Raw genomic sequence first — 20950 nt, 5'->3', positions numbered from 1 at the left:
CCAAATGACAGAACAAGGTGTCCCCAAAGCCCATCACGACCCAAGTCTCGGGAAAAAGAACCGAGCAGCGCGACCACCGTCGTCTCCCTTCTCTCCTCCGTGACCAACCCCCCCCCGCCCCCTCCTAGCCGTTTCGCGCCGAAACCCCAATCGCCGCCCAAATGCCGCCGCCGGCGCCGCACGAGGAGTTCGAGGCCGCCGACGGCGAGGCATACAAGTACGCAGAGCACGAGCCTAAGCTCGCCGAGTTCCTCTGCAGTTTCCACTCCGACGACCTCCGCCGCATCCTCCTCCACCCCGAGTCCACGCTCCACTTCCCCCTCGTCATCGAGTGAGTCCTCCTTCCCCACCCCGCTCCTCTCCTCCTCCTCCTCCCCAAACCCTAACCCCGTCCCGTCCCCTCTCGCAGCTTCGCGGAGCTCCTGGACTTCGACCCCGGCTTGGCCAAAATACTCTACAACGACCCCAAGGGCTTCCTCCCCGCCTTCGACATCGCCGCTCAGGGCGCCCAGGTGAGTAGAACCAGCAGGCTGTGCGACCCGCATCCTCCCCTTTTTTTTTTCCCGCTTCTATCGTCGCATTTCTCGAGCACCTTTTTTTGTCTTCGCAGAGCGAGGTGTTGCGCATCCTCCGAAAGGGCGAGGCGTTGGGTAATCCGGACGAGTTGAGGCCCGCTGCCGTGCAGAAGGGGTTCGTGCACGTGCGCGTCAACGTCTGCGGGTCGCCACTGGAATTCCCTGGTGCGCTCACGCACGCGCCTTTTGTGTTCGTTGTAATGCTTGCAAGATTGTTTGGTCACGTGATGTTTCAGCTGTGTAGGGGTTTCCTGATTTGGCGGCGATGCTTTCATTTTTGCAGAGTCGTCGCCGAGCATAGGGAAGGTGAGGGTGAAGCATAGGGGGATTCTGCTGACATTGAAGGGGACTGTGATCAGATCAGGCGGTGTGAAGATGATCGAGGGCGAGCGGGAGTATCAATGCAGGAAATGCAACCACAGGTTTGTGAATTGTGATGCATGTTTCAGGGCTTAATAGCATACTAGTATTCTTGGCTGCGTATTCGAGCCCTTGCATATTAGTGGCTTGTCAAGCATAACTGTGAATTGCATACTAGTGTAATTAAGTTTAGACTCTGATCTACTTACTAGCATGGCTCGGTAGAGACCTTTCTTATAAGAATTTAAAGAAAGTTTCTTCTTGAATTAAAGGTGATATTTGATGGCCGTTTCCGCAAGTAAATTAAATATTTTTAGTTTTTTTCTTCCGAGATCTTAATATTTTAGTTGTGCTGGCAAGATTCATCTTCTGTTACATTGCTGGAGACACCGGCCAATTAATTTCCATCTTCTTGTTACATAATCTTGTAAGCTAAAAGCTGGGTGAGCAAGTCTACAATCCAAGTTTAAGCTTATCCTGTTTAAAAGCTTGCAGTGTGAGAGGCTTAACTTCTTTAAAGCAGCAGCATAATTTTGAGGAATTTAGTGAGACACATCCAGAGATTGCAGACTCCTTAACATACAATCATCTCCTTGTTACTTCTTACAAAGAGCGTTGAGTGCCATGGCTGTATGTTTATATCATAAAGACACCTGACCTTAATTTATTCGTGTATTGAATAGGTTTCCCTGCTATCCTGAGCTAGAGGCTGGGAATCGTATAACTCTACCTGCATCTTGCCCATCCATGGTATTCCATTTCCCTTCTTTTTAATCAAAGTTAGTGTGATTTCATTAGTGAGAAACAGTCTTTTGTTTTCTGGTTTTACCTATATTTGACAATGGTTTTATCCTGTGCTGGCCAATGTACATCATCTATTGTTCTTTTTTACCTATTACATTTTATAACTGTTCGAGACTACTCAACTTCTGTGGAAGGAGCTACTAATAGTTTTGCTCTTCATGCAGAGATCAAAAGGTTGTCAAAGTGCTTCTTTCCAATTGATAGGAGATAGCATAACCTGTCATGATTATCAGGAAATAAAAATCCAAGAAAGCGTGCAACTTCTGGATGTTGGGTCTATACCCCGTTCCATGCCTGTGATTTTGATGGATGACCTTGTTGATCTTGTTAAAGCTGGAGGTAAGTAGCTTCTTTGGGCTCATCCATTTATTGGAATCTGTGACTCCTTGTGTTTTGATGATCTTGAAAAGAAGATCAGAGTTCTTAATATATATACCAGGAGCTTTACCAGATAAGTTTATATGTTGGTTTCTCATTGTTCCCAGCTTAAAAGTGATGTGTTTATTTTGCTGGAATTGCAATCTAAATGTCCATCCATTGTTGATTTCTTGCTTTTCTGTGACATTGATATTCAGCTAAGTGTGTTCTTTCTCCAGATGATGTCATTGTTACGGGTATATTATCTGCAAAGTGGTCCTCTGATGTTAAGGATGTGCGTTGCAACCTTGATCCTATGTTTATTGCCAATTATGTGAGGTAATTGATAAGTCGAACTACCCCTCCATTTCTTTTTACTTTGCATATTAATTTTGTCTTAAGCCAAACTTTCTGAAGTTTGACCAAGTTTATAGAAAAAACAACATCCATAATACCAAATCAATATCATTAGACCCAGCATGGAATATTTTTTCATATTGTATTTATGTGGTACTCCCTCCGATCCAAAATAAGTGTCGCAGTTTTGAACTAACCCAGTTCAAAACTGCGACACTTATTTTGGATCGGAGGGAGTATTATAGATGTTGATATTTTTTATATTAACTTGGTCAAACTTTACAATGTTTTACTTAAGATTAACTAATATGTGAAGTAAAGAAACGGAGGGAGTATGGCTCTTTTCCAACTTCAGCTGTGGAAAGTAGTAATGGTAGTTTACTTCACATTTGTGAAGTTGTTGCAACTCCAGAAAATTTGTAGAATCGCTATGATGTTTTTTTTGGTCATACTATGTTGGTTTTACGTTAAAAAAATAAAATGGAAAGAATTTTACGTAATCGATATGTCAACATCTAAATTATTATATGGTCTCATGTGAAGGGACCTCCACAGTTTGTCACCCAAGTCGATGATTTACTTCCATTCATTGCACCATAGTTCCTTTTTGGATCATCTGCAGAACTAGTTGAATGCCGCCATGGACATCATCTGTTCAGCACTTTTAGGTTGCTGGGTTCTGAAGTTTGAACAATGTCTTTGTGCTGCGTTATACAGGAGAACTAATGAGCTGAAGTCTGGTATAGACATCCCTGAGGAAATTATCAAGGATTTTGAGCTTTTCTGGGCAGAAAACAGAGCTACTCCACTAGAAGGTGCTCAAGCTCCCCCTCCCCCCTCCTCCCCTCCTTGATGTTTTCCAGATCAGTGGTCCAAATCTTGGCATGGAAAAAATTGGCCTCATCAAAAAAAATTCCATATCTCAAATTGCATCTAGAGTTTCTTTTACCAGTTAATCGGTACTATAAGTTATCTATTATTTTCTTTTTGTGTACGTAGGAAGAAATAAAATCTTGAAAGGCATTTGTCCTCAGATTTTTGGGTTATTCACGGTAAAGCTTGCAGGTATGCTACTTTGTGTCAGTAAGCTATATTGTTAGTAATTCAGTAGTGTTTTTAAGCCTCGTCTGGAAAGAAGTTAATAACTAATTTGTTCTTTTAAGTGTTCCTGTCAAATACTATTGGCATTTAACTATCCATGATACATTTAAATTTCAGTTGCTCTTACATTGATTGGTGGAGTGCAGCATGTTGATCCTTCTGGAACAAAGGTTCGTGGCGAACCACATATGCTTCTTGTTGGTGATCCAGGTACTAATGTTTGTAATGACACATTTTATTGAGATATGATGAGTATATATGGCATTAAAAGTGTGTACACCGACAATAGGGTTTAGACTTCTGCAAAGTTTACATTGTAACTAGACTGAGAGTAGCACAAGAGAGAGATAAGCCCTCCACTGCCTGCCACGAGAATTAATTACACATTCAAAGTTTTGCATTTAGTATGTACCCAAGAGACAAAGTACTTCCATATTTCACAGCAACAGCTGAATGCCCTCATGCTGCTGCGGAAATAATTATAATAAATCTAATCTTGGTCAGTCTCCATCATGACCACAAAAACAGGCTTTGAGATAGAATAACAAGGCAACTTAGTGACTTGCAAATAATAACTAAAACCGTAAAAATAATCATATGCCATATTTATGCCCACCAGTCATGAAGTTGGTGGAGGGATGGGATGACAGACAAACCATCGCACCACTCATATATTTTTGGTAATAAATATTTTAGTTTTAGCTGATGATTGCAGATTAGTAGTAAATGCAAGGTCACAAGTGATAATGTTCATACACACTAAGTGACAAACAAATGCAATAAATATATGATAGTCTAGGAGCCTACTATGGCATATGATTTTGTTTTACCCTTAATTGTTGGAAGGACCCATGGAGACGATGGCATGAGAACCAACTCACAGTCTATTTACGAGTGTGTGTAGCCTATGAGGTTGCAATTGTCACTTGTGTACCACATCTAAGATTGGTAAATATACATTTGAGACAAGTGTAATGTGTATTGGTGTTTCACTGAACTCCAGGTACTGGTAAATCCCAGTTTTTGAAGTTTGCTGCTAAATTGAGCAACCGTTCTGTGATTACAACTGGTCTTGGAAGTACCAGTGCTGGTTTGACTGTGACTGCTGTCAAGGATGGAGGTATATATGTTCGACGTTACCATTCCTCTCATCATTATATGTTGAATTTTCGGTGTTGTTTTTCATTTGAAAGTAGCACTAGTTTTCTTGGTAGCAATTTTCTTTTGAATTCAATGATAGGTGAGTGGATGCTTGAGGCTGGTGCCCTTGTTCTGGCTGATGGTGGTTTGTGCTGCATAGACGAATTTGATAGGTTGGACTGTTTCTCTGGCTAATTTGCTACCCAGTACCTTTACTCACTAATACAATTAGTGCCCTGTGTCTTATCTGATATTCAACATATTCCAGTTCCTGATCACAACTGGCTTGACATTATGAAAATATTGAGAATGATTTTTTATGAAAATTTATGTCACATACTCATATTTGAGATTCGTTGATGGATCAGATCCTTGTATATTTAGCTTGAATGATCTCATTTGGACAATAAAAATAAGATACATGCACTTTACTTGATAACAGCCTCCGCTGTTCGAATCTCCAATAGCTTGATAATAATCTGCAACCTCCACTTCACCAAAAAACGTGTCAAAATTTTTGCACTGTATGCCCATTTACTCTAGTTAATTCTTAGGAACTTCAAAATGCTCATCGCAAGCACTTTCGACTCCCTCATGTATATGAATTCTCTAACTTTTCACAGCTGAAATGCCATAGTCCAGGCCTCATTTCAAAACCCTGTGTGCAATATGGACGCTTTCCTACTCTCATGCTCCTGTACAGTGGACACACGCTGTAATGTGGGGTCAGCAGTACAAACAGTGGGACTGCAAGGATTATGCCGCACACCAGGATCGCTTGTGGTGGGAGTAGAGATAGGATTGGTGTCCAAGTTTGTTATTACTTTTAATCAGTTTTTTATCTTGAGAAAGCATCCCTTGGATCAGATTGATTTCTTTTTTCGGTTTTGATGCCCTTCTCTATAAGATTCTTGGCCTATGAAACAAGACACAACAATAATCATCGATCTATCCCCACTGCCCTCTTCCAAGCAGACACCCCTATGGCCCTATAGCTCTGGAGTGCCGTGGCTGCAAGCCCTGGATTCCCGTCGAGTGACTGCTACCAGCCCTAATCCAGGAGCACAGTAATCTCCCAGACAATATGCATTTGCATTTCAGTTGTTTTATTTGATGTATTTTCCATGCTAAATTGATAGTTCTTTTTATTGGAGTATCGCAGGATATGATATGTTATTATTTAACGCTCTTAGCCTTATGCTAAAATCAAGACCATGTATTTATGCCTCTATGTTTTATCTGATATAGTTTCCAACTGACATTCTCATTAATAGTATGCGAGAGCATGACAGGACAACAATACATGAAGCCATGGAACAACAAACAATAAGCGTTGCAAAGGTACCATGCGTCTTTCACTCAAAACGGTTACCATTTAATGAGCCATTCATGCTCACTAGCATGCAATTTGGTAAAGTATTATCACTTCTTTGCCTTTTCAGGCTGGACTGGTGACAACACTCAGTACAAGGACTACTGTCTTTGGTGCCACTAATCCAAAAGGACAATATGATTCAAATGAATGTACTGCACTTAACATCAGTATAGACATGCTACTTAATAGTAAAAGAACACTTGACAGTATTTCAGGCACCGCGTATTTACTTCTGCAGTTCTATATTATAATAGCTCAACATTTAGTCATTTAATCTGTGTTACATTTGAGACTCGATCCAATAGTGGCATGAACAATAGACTACCACCACAATACCATCACTGTCTTTAACACTGCATATTAGCACATTAGTAAGGTTAATAATTTGATGGTGCAATCAGCTTAATGATATTTTAATCATTGTAATGTCTTTAGGTTCCTTTGAAGGATTTGCGTAACCTTTCGAAACACTTTCCATTTGCAGCCTTATCCGTGAATACAACACTTTCAGGACCATTGCTGAGTAGATTTGATATAGTTCTTGTTCTCTTGGATAAAAAGAACCCTAAGTTGGATGGTATAATTTCATCTCATATATTAGCTCAGGTACGGTTTTATTTCTTTTCTGTTGAGCTTGGTCTCTTGTGTTGCTTCTTAGATAAGCTTACCCCTGTTTGGAAATATGGAAAATGGCCAAATTTCTCTCTATTGCATAATTGGAACATATACAAGATGTGGGCCTCACTATCAACTCTATAAGGATGCACATAATATAGCAGTCTGTCATTTTGGAATACACTGCTCTATTAAGCACTATCTTTTTGAAATTATGTAGAGCACCAAAGCAGAAGAAAACAAGGCCAGTGACGCTGCCGTAAAAAGCACCCAACCTTTGGGTATAAAAGAGTGGACACTCCCCTGTTTGAGAAGGTAGATAGCCAACATGACAGTGTTGAGCTTAGAGACTTGTGCTCAGAAAGACAAGTACATGTGTTTCATTATGTTGTACTTAATGCTCAGACTTTTTTGTTGCCTTAGCAAGTGCTATTTTGTCAGGTCATGTATAATAAGCAGCTGAAATTTTCAAGTGTATTTGACTTGTTTGATTGTGCTGTTTACTGCCGAGATTTTATTTTTCATTGTCAATGCTGTATAATGATGCTTGAGTATTCTATAAATCACAGGTATATCCACTATGTAAAACAGCGGTTCAAACCGGTGCTGACAAAGGAAGCAGAAAGTGTTATCTCAGGCTATTATCAGCTTCAGCGGAGAGATGGAACACATAATGCAGGTTAGCAGAACATTTATTTTTCCTTAAGAGAGTTTTGCAGCTGCTGAAAACTTGATTTTGTGCAGCGAGGACAACTGTGCGTATGCTTGAGAGTTTGATAAGGCTGGCACAAGGCATGTTCTGTCATCTCTAGTGGATCTTTTCCCCTTTCAGATATGTTTTCTGATTCACATCTCCCCTCATTCTCACAGTTCTATATTTTTCCATGTAGCACACGCAAGACTAATGTTCAGAAATGAGGTTACACGGCTTGATGCTATTGCTGCCATATTATGCATTGAGTCCTCCATGACAACATCTGCAATCATAGACGGTGATGGAAATGCTCTGAACTCCAATTTCCAAGAGAACCCTGATCAGGAATGTATCCTAAAATATGATTTAGAACCTTATTTATTCAAAATTATTGAAGGTTTAACCAATGAAAACTTGAATGGGCGTTTGCTTAGTGTTTTTTCTTTTGTTTTGCTGTTCTGGCCTATTATCTAGGGTACTGCCATTAGGGCAAACTAGGATATACTTTTCCATTCAACGTTAATTTGAAGTTAAAGAGTATTTTTCTGTTATCTGGCTCGTTGCTAACTTGAAATACTTACATCAAGAAATGCATCGTTGTAACCTTTAGATTATGTGGAGTGTTCCCAATGTATTTGTTTGTCTTGACATTTTAATAGATATCAAAGAGGAGCAGAAAATCCGTGACAAGCTTGGGGATTACCTATACTAATATCTGATGCAGCAATACGGAGACCAATGAGCATACACGCATATCATCTGCAGTTCTGCATAGCAATATGATTAGGTGATCCACTCTGGTTTTGAATCATCAACTGCTATGTGTCTTGGCAGTCAATCACAATTGATAGGTTAGGAAGACTAAATGATACTTCCTCTGTAAACTAATATAAGATCTTTTAGATCACAGAGGGAGTACCAGCATGTCCTGCATACTGGCACAAGGCGTTAACGCCAAATCTTTGTCAGTGAGTGGTTGAGCTTTTTTTAGCTTGTACAACGCAAGCTAAAAGAACAAAGTAAGAATAGCTGCTTCTTGAGGAACATGATACGTAAGCTAAAGCACATGCTCATCTCATGCATCATTAGCTGTCCCAATTGACGTGTAGCTTTTCCCTTGATAAGTGAGATTCAACGAACTGCTACTATTTATGTTTTTGTTTTGGTATGGCACCCGTTTTAATCATCCTTTTGCAGTTTTGTCAGATATGCCAAAAACACATGTAATGATGATTGCTTACCACTCTGATGAGGATTACACATTATGAATCTTCTCGCTCAAATTGCAACAAACTGGCTCGTGAAATCAGGCTATTACTTCATATCAATGTCAATCTCGTTTGTTCTTACATAAACGGAGTGCTAAAGTTTGAAGATGTATACTTCATATTGTTTTACACGTTGTCTTGTAAATCTCTAACAATTTGGTAGCGCTGACTCTTGTAATTAAGCAAAAAAGCAAACCATCTATATATCATTAGTGTTAGAATCCACCGAGTCGTTATTTTTCCTCATTTTGTTCTTTCTCTTGTGGATATATTTGCCACTCCCTTGATTGATGAACTAAATATATTACTACTTGCTGCTGGATCTATGCTGTCAGACAACGACTAGAATGGAATCTGGACAATCCTATTTTCTAGAATCTTAAGGCCGTTCTCTCGCAAAAACAAAAGATGAAAAAGAAAAAGGAAAAAAAAAGAAGGGTCTGTCTAGGACACATCTAGATGTGACATAGTTATATAGTTATGTCACATCTAACCTGATGTTCACTATATTTGTGGTCTATTTTTTGTCTCAGCTTTTTTTTGTTCCTTGTTGATGTGTTATTTGTGGGAGCTTAGATGTGACATCCTTAGAAAACATATAGATGTGAATTAGACAAACTGAAAATATCCTAAGGCCGTTTTGGCGGGGCTTTGACCGATTATAGTTCCATCTTAGAGAGAGAAGTTCTAGTGCTACAAGCAGTATGGGTGCTACCGTGCTACGAATGCACTGTAGCACACCTTCAAATAAATAGTATGTCGGTGTGTGTTTATGATTCTATAAACTTCAAATCCAATTTGATATACGCATGGAGAACCAGCAAGACAAATTTAGATGTGAATAGTGTCTGGAAGTCGACTTAGTGGTAGGTGTTAATTTCATTCTTGTAATGGTATGGGCAATCAATAATAATGGTTGTGCATCACAATGATGCAGAGCATGGCGGTTTCAGTCTCTTTTAAGGGGGAAAAACCGACATTCACAGTTGGATTTGTCTTCTGTGTAGATCGAATTTGATTTGGAATTTTTTGGATTTGTCTTTTTTATTTTTATTAGCCGACGGTGATGCTCACTGCATTGACTATTTGGAAGGAGCCTAGCGCGGGGTTTTGCAGTTTTTGTTTTTGAGAAATCATATTCCTCTCTTTATTTAATTCATGAGCAACAGAATTAGCCTCCCTAAAACGGTGCACAAACAGGGTTTTTGCAGTTTGCACTATGCGGGGCGTCTTGGTAGCCAACCATCCAAGATCAATCGACGAAACCGGTTGTTCATCGGTACCCCGAAAGAAACCTCTTCAACAACAACCGATTGTGACATATTTCATACGCCACATGAATGAATTATGTGAAAATAAATCACACGTGCAAATCTGCCTATAGATAAATGATCCAAGCATAGTACAAAGTAGGCAAAAATACACGACAATGACATGAATGTGATGTAAAAAAATCGTAACATAGAATCCAGGTATCCAACCACCGTGTGCCAACCACAACAAAAGCCAGTCCCTTCCGTCAAAAGAAAGATGGCCTCCTCAACAAACGAGAAACGACTGACACGATGAGCTGATCGACGACATGCAACCTAACGTACAGCACTGCACTGCCTCCACCCTGTCCTCGCCCGTCTAGAAGAGCCGCGCGGCCACCAGCCCGGCGATGGCGCCCAGGCCGGCCAACGCCGTGGCCCTGAGCCCGGTGGCGCCGGACTCCGACTGCTTGGCCGGGGGCGCGAGCACGGTTGTGGGGGTCTTGGGCGTGGCGCCGGGGGTGGACGGGGACGCCGGCGTGGTGGAGGGGGTGTCGGGGGTGTCCGGGGTCGGGGACGCCTTGGGCGGCGAGGCGGCGGTGGCGGCGGCGACGTTGACCACGAGCTTCATGCCGTTGCTGCAGTGGCCGGTGACGCCGCAGATGAAGTAGTGCTTCCCCGCGGTCTTGAGCGCGACGGTGGTGGCGCCGCTGCCGTCGCTGCTGAGCGCGTTCGCGGCGGAGCACGACGCGTAGTCCGCCGCGCTCACCTCCGCCACGTTGTGCGCCCCGCCGGCGTAGTTGAACACTGCCAAGATAAACAAAAATTGCCGCGCGCGTCCATGGATGGATCAGTAAATGAGTGGCAGACCAGACGTAAATGTTACTAGAAAGGTACGTGGCCTGCCGGCAGTTACTGACCGAGGGTGTCGCCGACTTTGATCTTCTTGTCGCTGGCCCAGGTGGTGTAGTCCGCCCCGGTGGTCCAGCCGGAGGTGTCGCCGACGGTGTACTTCGCCGCGTACGCCGTCGACGCGCAGCTCACGAGGAGCAGCGCGGCCAAGGCCAGACACTTGCCACCAGAATCCATCTCACCAGCAAGCTCAACACAACCAACCGAACCGGAGACGAGAGTGCAGCTAGCTACCAGTGTCAAACAGTCAATGTGCTTCTCTCTCTCGAGCAATGGATCGACCGATGGCAGAGGCTTGCAGGGGTCAGGGCCTTATATACATGGCATGTGCACCGGTTAGCGACGGCGACGCGAGGGACGGTGCGCGCGCCGCGGCAGCTGGGAGTTGGTGAGCTCAGTGGTTTCCGTTGGGGTTGGTTGGGGGTAGGAACCACCTTTTCCAACGCCTCCGCGATCGAGTGTCCGCTCGATCGACGGCGTCTAGACATCAAATGTGCCTTAGAAACGACTCTACTCCAGCTAGCTAGCTGGCTACCACTGTCTTCAACGCTAGCTTTCGCGGAAGTAATACTACCTTCTCGATCGAAAGGGGAAAAAGGCGCATGTTTTTCGTGGTCGCAAAGCTTGCCGAGTGCCGATGCTTGACTAGCTAGCAGGAGTAGTTACTTTCTTCTCTCCGTTGGCTAGCCTTTTCAGCTCGGACATCTTTCTCACGTACGACATTCTTGCGATCGAGATCTACAGAGGAGAAGAACGAACGACGCCAACAAAATTGCCACACCAGAAATTATTTGCCATCTTTTTGAAGGAGAATTAGTGTACGTACGTACGCTGTACGCATCGTTCGGCCGGCCAGCTCTTCGTACAGGGCAATTGTGGTGTTAGATCAGCTGCAAGGTAGAGTAATGGCGGTGCAGTTGTACATATGTTTGGCGAGTGCCGTCTCGGTTCATCGGTCGATCGCTCAAGGGCACCTACCTTGTGGACAAGGACATCTCCAAGCTAGTACTTTAGCAGGCCTAACTAGCAGTAGTAACTCCTAATCCTTTTGTGCAAGCAAATCCTTTGAGGTGGATACATCCTATTTGCCGATCTTATAGCCACTGACAGAGATATCGAGGCGCGCGGCACTGTGAAATGCGGCCGGAAACCCTGCGGATAAGCCTTCTGCGCTGCAGTGAGCTCGATTGGACCCTGAGTAGATATATCAAGAGGGCCAGAGAATTAGAGAACAAGCTAGCGGCGTGTGGAGGTCCGTCTCCAATCCGGTTGTTGGTGATCACGTACCTAACATGGGGCGATTAGGTTTGTTCTATCTATCTATCTACGCTGGGCACAGGTAGAGCTGTCACGTACTTTTGTTTGTTGGTGCCCTTTTGCTCACCTTTTCAAAGTACATCACATGCTGTTCTTATGCCGGTCACATCTCACATCTCCTAGCTTGCTCGTTTGCTAGTATGAGATTTTGAGTTGCCCGAGGCAGTTTCGTTGCTGCGTTTTACTCGCGCACAACATGCGTGCCCAAGCGAATGCTCCTTCATTGCATCTCTGGATTGACCACTAGTACATGTGCATTCTGTTCCGCAACTCCGCCGGCGAGTCCGGTCCGAGGTTGCGGAGCGAGGGCGAGCGTCGTAGACGAAGTAGTCGAAGTAGTCGAAACACGCGAAAGTAAATGACACAGAGAGATGAAGAAGACCAGCTTTATTAATCAATGATCAGAGATTACAATGATGGCTCCTCGTTGCTTTATATAGGGACTGTGGGTCAAGGGATAAGTACCCACTTAACCAAAAGAGGGGAAACGGGAGGGGCCAGCCCGTGCGCTTTGCACTCGGCCGCCGCCACCCCTCCGGGTGGCCCGGTTTCCCAACACTCCCCCTTGGGTAATTATCCGTATATCCATGCCTCAAAACTCCGAAAAACCCAGTGGGAAAAAATGTGGAGAAAGAGCACACAGTATACGTTGTTGTATTGCACGAATTGCCTCGTCAAAAACCTCGTGTGAGAAACATCAGGAAAACTCACTCAAGGGAAAAAGAGTACAATCCACTCAACCATCAAGTTGAGTACTCGATCATCAGGATTGAGATTTTAGCGACGAGTTTGTGAAGTTTCTCCCCCTGAGCCTTGCATCTCTCTAAGTCTCATCATACCGATTCCACGCACACACCTCTCTAAGGTTGATGCCGGTAATGATTTAGTGAACATATCAGCAAGATTGTCACAGGACTTAGTATGCAAAACTCTCACCTCGTTCAACTGTTGCAGCTCATGTGCATAGAAGAACTTGGGACTAATATGCTTTGTGAGGTTACTCTTCACATAACCCATCTGGACTTGTGCAACACAAGCAGCATTATCTTCATAGATAATGGTAGGGGTTTGTACGGTGTTCAGCCCACATGTCTGCTGAATGTGGCCGATCATCCGCCGAAGCGATACACACTCTTTTGACGCTTCGAATAGTGCCATGATTTCCGAGTGGTTCGTGGAAGTCGACACAAGTGTTTGCTTGGACGATTTCCAGGAAAACGCAGTTCCACCACAAAGGAAAACATATCCAGTCTGCGATTTGCAATCATGCGGGTCCGACAGGTACCCAGCATCGGCATAGCCTATAATAGATAGGTCTTGATTCCTCTTATAAAATAGACCAAGATCTTTGGTCCCTTGCAGGTAACAGAAGACGTCCTTGACACCTTTCCAATGTCTTTTGGTAGGTTCAGAACTGTACCGAGCAAGCAAACTGACGGCAAACGCAATGTCTGGCCGTGTACAATTTGCGAGGTACGTGAGTGCTCCAACTGCACTCAGGTAAGGAACCTCTGGTCCCAGAGTTTCCTCCCCCTCTTCCTTTGGCCTGAACGGGTCCTTGTCTGGCTGTAAAGATCTTTCGACCATCGGGGTCTTAGAAGGATATGCCTTATCAAATCCAAATCTTTCCAACACCTTCTGGGTGTAGGCCGACTGGTGCACTAGAATCCCATCAGGGGAATGTTCAAGTTGCAGATCTAGACAGAACTTGGTTTTACCCAAATCCTTCATCTCGAATTCCGACATCAGGTAGGAACTCGCTTCCTCAATATCCTCAGGTGTACCGATTATGTTTAAATCGTCCACGTACACCGAGATTATACAGAATCCATCTTGGGATCACCGTATAAAAACACATGGGCAATCTTTATTGCTCGTGTAGCCCTTCTCATGAAGGAAATCACTTAAGCGATTGTACCACATTCTACCAGACTGTCTGAGTCCGTACAGTGCCTTTTGAAGTTGAACACTGTATAGACCCCTATTTGCTCTATCATGGTTCGGAACAGGGATACCTTCTGGAACCTTCATGTATATGTTCGAATCCAAGTTACCATATAGGTAAGCAGTGACAACATCCATTAGTTTCATTTCCAAGCCCATGTTTACTGCCATCGAGATTAAGTATCTAAAGGTAACTCCATCCATGACTGGGGAATAAGTCTCCTCAAAATCGACACCTGGTCGTTGAGTGAACCCTTGAGCAACGAGCCTTGCTTTGTACCGTACTACCTTATTATTTTCGTCTCTCTTTCGAACAAAAACCCACCTATGGCCAACAGGGCGAATGTGGGGAGGAGTTCGACAAACTGGTCCGAACACCTTCCTTTTGTTGAGAGATAATAATTCGGCAGTTGCCTGCTGCCAATCTTTCCAATCCGACCTTTTCTTGCAATCAGCGAGCGTGTTAGGCTCAGGGTCAAGATCTATGATTGAGGCAATTTTCGTAGCAAAGTTGATGTTGACAATCACCGTTGCTCGGTTCAGGGACTCCCCCGTATAAATATAATTTATGGCCATTTCGTCATGGGGCGCATCCGGCGCAAACACTTGCTCTACCAAATTTCCCATTATGGGAGCAAGGTCCTTTAGATTTCCCGCGCCGATGTGTGCGCTCACATCTCCGCTGGGTGTTTCCCCTATGGGAAAGTTTAAGTCCGGAATTTCGTGCACTGAATTTTCCGTACTTGTGCCAGGTCTCGACTGGCTCCCCGTTTCAATTTGGGGTACTTTGGCGACAGGTTGTGATAAATCTCTCTTATCCTTTTTCGTCGGGCGTCCCCGAGTACTTGGGATTTGAGAAGCCGGATTTCTCGTCCTTTTAGGCCTTTGGACGGGAGCGGGCATACCATCATTTTTCTTCGGTATTTCAACCCTTTCCGGTGCATTGCGCGCGTGCACATGCGATTTTGTCACAGTCTTTAAGTCACTAAAGTGGTCGGGCAGTTGATTTGCTAAAGACTGCAAATCTATTATCTTTTGGACTTCTCTCTCAGTCTCAGCAGTGCGCGGGTCATGAGCGTGGATCCCCGTGGCTTGCCACGTGATTTCTCGACTTTTAGCATCAAGGGGTTGATTCTCTCCCCCTAAAGTCGGGAAAAGATCCTCGTCAAAAATGCAATCAGCAAAACGAGCCGTGTGACAGTCACCTGTCATGGGGTCCAGATACCTGATTATGGACACAGTCTCATAACCAACGTATATCCCCGACTTACGGAGCGGGCCCATGGCCGATCGCTGAGGGGGTGGTATTGGTACATATACCTGGCAACCGAACCTACGAAGGTGGGAAATTTTCGGTGCCGACCCTTGCGCAAGTTGAACAGGAGAGTGGATGTTGTAGGCCGACGGTCGAAAGTTGATGAGATTAGCCGCGTGTAACACCGCGTGGCCCCAACATGTAGTTGGTAAATTACAACCCTGAAGGAGCGGTCTGGCAGTGAATTTAATTCTTTTAATCAATGCCTCGGCAAGTCCATTTTGTGTATGAACATGTGGTACCGAGTGCTCAACTTTGATTCCCATTGCCACGCAATAATCATCGAACGCCTTTGAAGTAAATTCTCCGGCGTTGTCCATTCGAATAGACTTTATACGATAATCCGGGAAATTATTCCTCATTTGTATGATCTGTGAGATCAATTTTGCAAAGGCATGGTTCCTTGTTGACAGCAGGCAAACTTGGACCATTTAGAGGAAGCATCAATGAGCACCATGAAGTACCGAAACGGCCCCGTGAGGGGCTGAATTGGACCGCACATGTCCCCTTGGATACGTTCCAAGAACGCGGGGATTTCATCCCTTACCTTGAGGGGCGATGGCCTAATGACTAACTTCCCCTTAGCGCATGCGGAGCACACGAAATCATCGGGATTCGGGAAGTTCTTCACGTTAACATTATGGCCATGTGAGTTGTTAATTATATTTCTCATCATCCTAAGTCCGGGGTGGCCTAACCTATCGTGCCAGAGGCAGAAGAGTTCAGAGCTTCTAAAAACGGTCTTGAGGGTAGTGTACACGGGCGGTGCTACGATCTTAGTGTAGTATAGCCCTGTGTCAAACGAAGGAAGCCTTTCGATAACATGTTTACCACCTGCATCCCGCTTTGTGATGAGTAGGCACTCCTTGCCGTTTTCATCATCGGTCTCAGCATGGAAACCATTAGCGCGGATGTCTCTAAAGCTCAAAAGAGTACGAGTCGACTCCGGGTACAACAACGCATCATTAATGATCAAAGTTGTTCCCATGGGGAGTATAATAGTGGCTCGTCCGGAGCCAACTATGTGAGAACCGCAGCCGGCGATTGTCATAATACTTCCCGGAGATTTTTTAATGGACTCAAAGTACTTAGTTTCTCGTAAAATGGTATGAGTGGTGGCGCTATCGGCAAGGCACGTTTCCTCCATTCGGGCGCCACACGCGTTCTAAAATATGACATCTAATTAATGTAATGAGGAAGAAAATACATTAAAAATAAATGCACACATCTCAGAACATAACATGCTATCATGTATAAATAATGGAATAAATGAATAAATGTCATCCAATCGCCAAAGTAAAGAATAATTTTATGCTCTCATAGAGCTTACAACCAAATCGAATTTATTCAATTTTATTGTATCAAATCACGGAATCATGATAACCAAAGAGGTATGCTAAGTGGACTCGGTGAAGAAGCCATTCACTTCCGCCGCAATCTCCATACTAGCGAGCCGATCCTCCTCAGAAATCATCTTGGAGGCAGCATCAATGTCTAGTGGCGGCGCCGCCGAGGCGACCATGTGGTCAACCTCCATGGCGACGTGGGCATCGGTAGAGACCGTCAAAGCTGCCGCGATGGGCACCACGGGGGTCGCCTCTATGGGCGCAACAGGGGGAGTAGCGATCATCACGGGTGCCGCCATGGGCGTCGGTGGAGCTCCCTCCTGAACCAAGGCGAGGTGCGTATCACGCGCCTTCCGAGCCTTATATGCATCAACGACCTCCTGTGGTGCGCGGCACTGGCGGGAGAAATGCTCCACCGAGCCACAACGGAAGCAGTCCTGAGGCCTTTGCCCTCCCTTGCCCGGCTTGTTCTGCTTAGCCGGGGCGGGGGGGGGGGGGGTGAGGGCCCTTCTTCTTGCCCTTCCGGCCCCTCTTCTTCTGTTGAGGCTTGCGGACTTTGAGAGCATTCACCTCCTGGCGAGAACTCCCCCCAAGTGGTTGCGCGACAAAGTTCTTTTTGAGAACCTCGTCCTGCGCCTCCGCCACCTGTAGGATGTCAATCAACTCTGAATACCTCGTGTAGTTCCCCTGGCGGTAGTTCCGTGAGGACTGGACCGCGTCGGGGTGGAAAGTGGATAGGGTTTTCTCAATCTTCTGGGAGTCGGTAATCTCAGTACCACACAACCGAAGAGTCGTACAAATCCGGTGCAGAGCCGAATTGTACTCCCAACCGTCTTGAACTCCGCAAACCTCAGACGGATCCACTCTGCCTCTGCACGTGGCTTCACAGTGTACTTCAGCCGTTCAAACCACTGCTTAAGAGTGGTCCAAAGGCCAGAAGCCCTGCGCTCAGCCATATACTCATCTTTCAGAGTAGGTGACAGGTGATGACGGAGAAAGTGCAGAGCCTGCGCATTCTCAGTTTCGAACTTGGGATCAGTGACGGCCAGCTGGGCCCCCTTACCGATCGCCCTCAGGAGGGTTTTGCCCTAGAGAAAGATCTCGCAGTCCGAGGACCATGACAGGTAATTCAGCCCTGTCTGGGCCAACTCAGGAAACTCCTTGTGGACAATTCCGGCCATCTGCGATTTATGCAAAAATCATGAGATTACAGCAGGTAATCTTTTGCACAAAGCGATGTTGATAAACTTATTCAATAAAATGACGTTCCAATATTTAAAACATGCTATTATATGACTTACTAGATGATTAAGAGTGCTAAACAATTAATCTACAACAGTAAAATCATACAATAATATCATGTTACAAAAGATAGCATGTTAAGCGCATCTAGTATGTGAAAACTAGCCCAAAAATTGAATTCCCGAGGTATTTTTAAGCCCAAATACGCGTTTTCAGCGAAAACAGACAATTCCAGGGGCTTCTACGCGAAATATTACAGCAGGAATAAAACATGCGTAAAATCTGGAAACTACAGGGGCTCAAATGCAAAGAATTGCGCGCGCGTGTGCTCTCTGGCCTGGTCCAGTGCGTTCGCAGGCCGAAATGGGCCATCGGCCCGTGTAGCCAGCCCCACCGCCCTCCCCCCTTTTTTTATATGTGGAGGAAAACCACGGCCGCGGCCCGTCCGGCAGCTTCGGTCCAGCCAAGCCCAGCAGAAAAACGCGCCGGGCCGGCCCAGGGCGTTGCACTGCCCACCAGGGGGCGACGCTAGGGTTGCCCTAGCGCCCGAGCAACGCCGTGGCGGCGGCAGCCGAGCCGGCCAACGCGGCGCGACGACCGGCCCGCACAGCGGGCCACGGCGGACGGGGGGGGGGGGGGGGGGGGAGGGGGGAAGGGCCGGCGGTCAACGGCGCGGCGGCGGGCCACGACGCGAGGGCACGGCGCGCGGCGACCGCGACCAGACCAGCGCGCGTGAGGCGGCGGCAGGCCACGGTGCGCGGCGACCACCGGGCCGCGGCCAGCAGGGCACGGCGCGGCGCGGCCGGCGCGGCCAGCGCGTGGTGCGGCCACGGCTCGCGGCGCCGGCGGCTGCCAGGCCGGCCAGTGGGGCGGGCGGCAGCACGCTGCAGGGGCGGCCAGCACGGCGGGTCTGCGCGGCGCGGCCAGCGGGGCTACGGCCAGCACGGCGGCGCCGGCGACCAGCGGGGTCGCGGCCAGCAGGGCGGCGCGTGCAGCAGGCACGCGAGCGCGGCGGCGGCAGTCGAGCGCTTGGCGACGGGGACGGCCAGCAGGGCCATGGCGACGCCGGTGGCGACGGGGACGTCGTCATCTGCCTCGGGATGGCAAGATCGTGCGTCTTCGGGACGTCACGACGCGTGTACGTCGGGTACAACGCGGCGGTACCGTGATCATCTGGATCACGATCTGTACCGACTCCCGTATAGTGTAGTCAACAAGTCTCTCGTGATCCAAAGACATCGACATTGGTCGGCGACGTGTTCGTCCGCTCGGTTTTTGGGAGAGAAATCCACACCATAGGTAGATGTATCCGAAAAATAATCGAATCGCAAAAACGGAATCGTAGTAACGAGAGGAATCCATTTTTGCAAAAGTGGGGATCAGATCTTATACCTCCGCGGGATCGACGAAAGCCTGCGTGATGCAGGCTTGACGGAGGGTTGATGGAGCGAAGCGTGCTGATAACGTGTTCCGCAACTCCGCCGGCGAGTCCGGTCCGAGATTGCGGAGCGAGGGCGAGCGTCGTAGACGAAGTAGTCGAAACACGCGAAAGTAAATGACACAGAGAGATGGAGGAGACCAGTTTTATTAATCAATGGTCAGAGATTACAATGATGGCTCCTCGTTGCTTTATACAGGGACTAGGGGTTAAGGGATAAGTACCCACTTAACCAAAAGAGGGGAAACTGGAGGGGCCAGCCGGTGCGCTTTGCACGCGGCCGCCGGGTGGCCCGGTTTCCCAACACATTCTATTAAGCCCCCTCAACCGCACGCGCTAGCGAGGAACCGTGCGGCCCGACTCTGAACGGTTGCGATGGAAAACTGACCACACACTGTTGGAGAAGTCAAATCGTGGGAGATGACGTGCACACAGTTCACCGCAAGTGACCGTGTGCCATGAGGGGTTCCATCGCGCATAGTTCATGAGGGGTTCCATCACACGCAATTCGTCTCTACAAATTGTATGGGCTGTTGTGCACAAAATTACTCAGAACGTGAGTGATGTGTGTGCTATCACATACAGACTGAGAAACTAAGCCATGTGCGCACACCATCGCCTCATCGTCTCGCGCTCCCTTCGATACGCCATGCCTCGTCACCTCCCCGACGAACACGTGGTGCCGAATGCCACGTGTTGGTGCCATGTGATGCCGATGCTGATGCGACGACTCCATAATTGCTAGGCGGGGAATTAAACCCTACGACTAGAAACTGATGAGACTGAGACGTGAATGGTTAGCGATTACTAACATGATATTTTTTTAAATGTTTACACAATGTAAATGTTTGCATAGTTAAAAAATTATTTGTGCCATAAAAAAAATGTTCAGCGTGTATTTAAAAAATATATTTTGCAAAAAAATGCTTAACATGCATTCGAAAAAATGTTCAAAACATGTATTCGAAATAGGTACACCATGAAAAATATTCAATGTGTAGTTCCACGTGTATGGGAAAAATGTATAGTGTGTATTAAAAAGTAAAAATGGGTTAAAAAAGATTTTTTTTTAAGAAAACCGTTGAAGAAATATAGAAACCGAAAACAGCAATGTAGAAGCATAAAGCCAGCCCAAACCGGTCATAGAAGTTTCCTAAAACCGGCCATATCGGGCTAGCCCATCTAGCGACCGCCTATTAGGCGAGACATAGCATTCACGCATAAAATATGCATGCTGTCTGGAATCACAAAGGTAGTAGTTATCTTTTTCTTTTTGTGGGAATTTTTTTTTTTTTTGCGTTCAAACCTGATGGCTTTTATTCAACGAAAGAACTCCTGGCATCATCAGCCAACAGGCTAGTGAGCAGGAAGGAGGGTCTCGAGTCAGTCCAACTCTCGGTGACCACCAGTGTGCACGCATGTTTCGCACAAAGGTGGGCCAGTACATTGGCTGCTCGTATTACATGTTGAATAACAAAAGAAGAAAAAGTAGCAGCTAGCTCTCCAATTTCTATAAGTAAAGGTGCCACCACAGAGA

The 20950-nt window shown here is 46.0% G+C and overlaps 2 protein-coding genes across 9 annotated transcripts; one reads left to right on the top strand and one right to left on the bottom strand.

Annotated features, from left to right (window-relative positions):
* Positions 1 to 85: 85 nt before the first annotated feature.
* Positions 86 to 8968, top strand: LOC123166143 (probable DNA helicase MCM9). 8 transcript variants are annotated; one of them, XR_006483380.1, is made up of 22 exons: positions 86 to 331; positions 410 to 512; positions 611 to 740; positions 859 to 997; positions 1619 to 1685; positions 1904 to 2078; positions 2336 to 2435; positions 3171 to 3268; positions 3453 to 3518; positions 3672 to 3764; positions 4558 to 4674; positions 4795 to 4867; positions 5969 to 6035; positions 6137 to 6218; positions 6554 to 6675; positions 6905 to 6999; positions 7254 to 7363; positions 7429 to 7476; positions 7575 to 7727; positions 8038 to 8165; positions 8289 to 8397; positions 8576 to 8968. XR_006483380.1 is itself a non-coding variant. In XM_044583910.1 (20 exons), exons 1-20 carry the CDS (start codon positions 162 to 164, stop codon positions 8088 to 8090), a joined length of 2061 nt encoding a protein of 686 aa, XP_044439845.1. In that variant the 5' UTR covers positions 86 to 161; the 3' UTR covers positions 8091 to 8526. The 8 variants fall into 8 exon arrangements, 1 of the variants encoding a protein (XP_044439845.1); XR_006483381.1 differs by lacking the exon at positions 8289 to 8397; XR_006483377.1 differs by having other exon boundaries at positions 8038 to 8397.
* A 1023-nt stretch (positions 8969 to 9991) lies between these two features.
* LOC123165659 (blue copper protein) lies at positions 9992 to 11112 on the bottom strand. Its single transcript, XM_044583351.1, has 2 exons — positions 10820 to 11112; positions 9992 to 10706 (listed from the first exon to the last, which is right to left on the bottom strand). The coding sequence occupies exons 1-2, from the start codon at positions 10986 to 10988 to the stop codon at positions 10279 to 10281; spliced, it is 597 nt and encodes a 198-aa protein (XP_044439286.1). The 5' UTR covers positions 10989 to 11112; the 3' UTR covers positions 9992 to 10278.
* Between the last annotated feature and the right edge of the window lie 9838 nt (positions 11113 to 20950).

The sequence above is a fragment of the Triticum aestivum genome, chromosome 7D, assembly GCF_018294505.1.
Source record: "Triticum aestivum cultivar Chinese Spring chromosome 7D, IWGSC CS RefSeq v2.1, whole genome shotgun sequence".
NCBI classification, from domain to species: domain Eukaryota; kingdom Viridiplantae; phylum Streptophyta; class Magnoliopsida; order Poales; family Poaceae; genus Triticum; species Triticum aestivum.
This window is presented reverse-complemented; position numbering and strand designations above follow the sequence as displayed.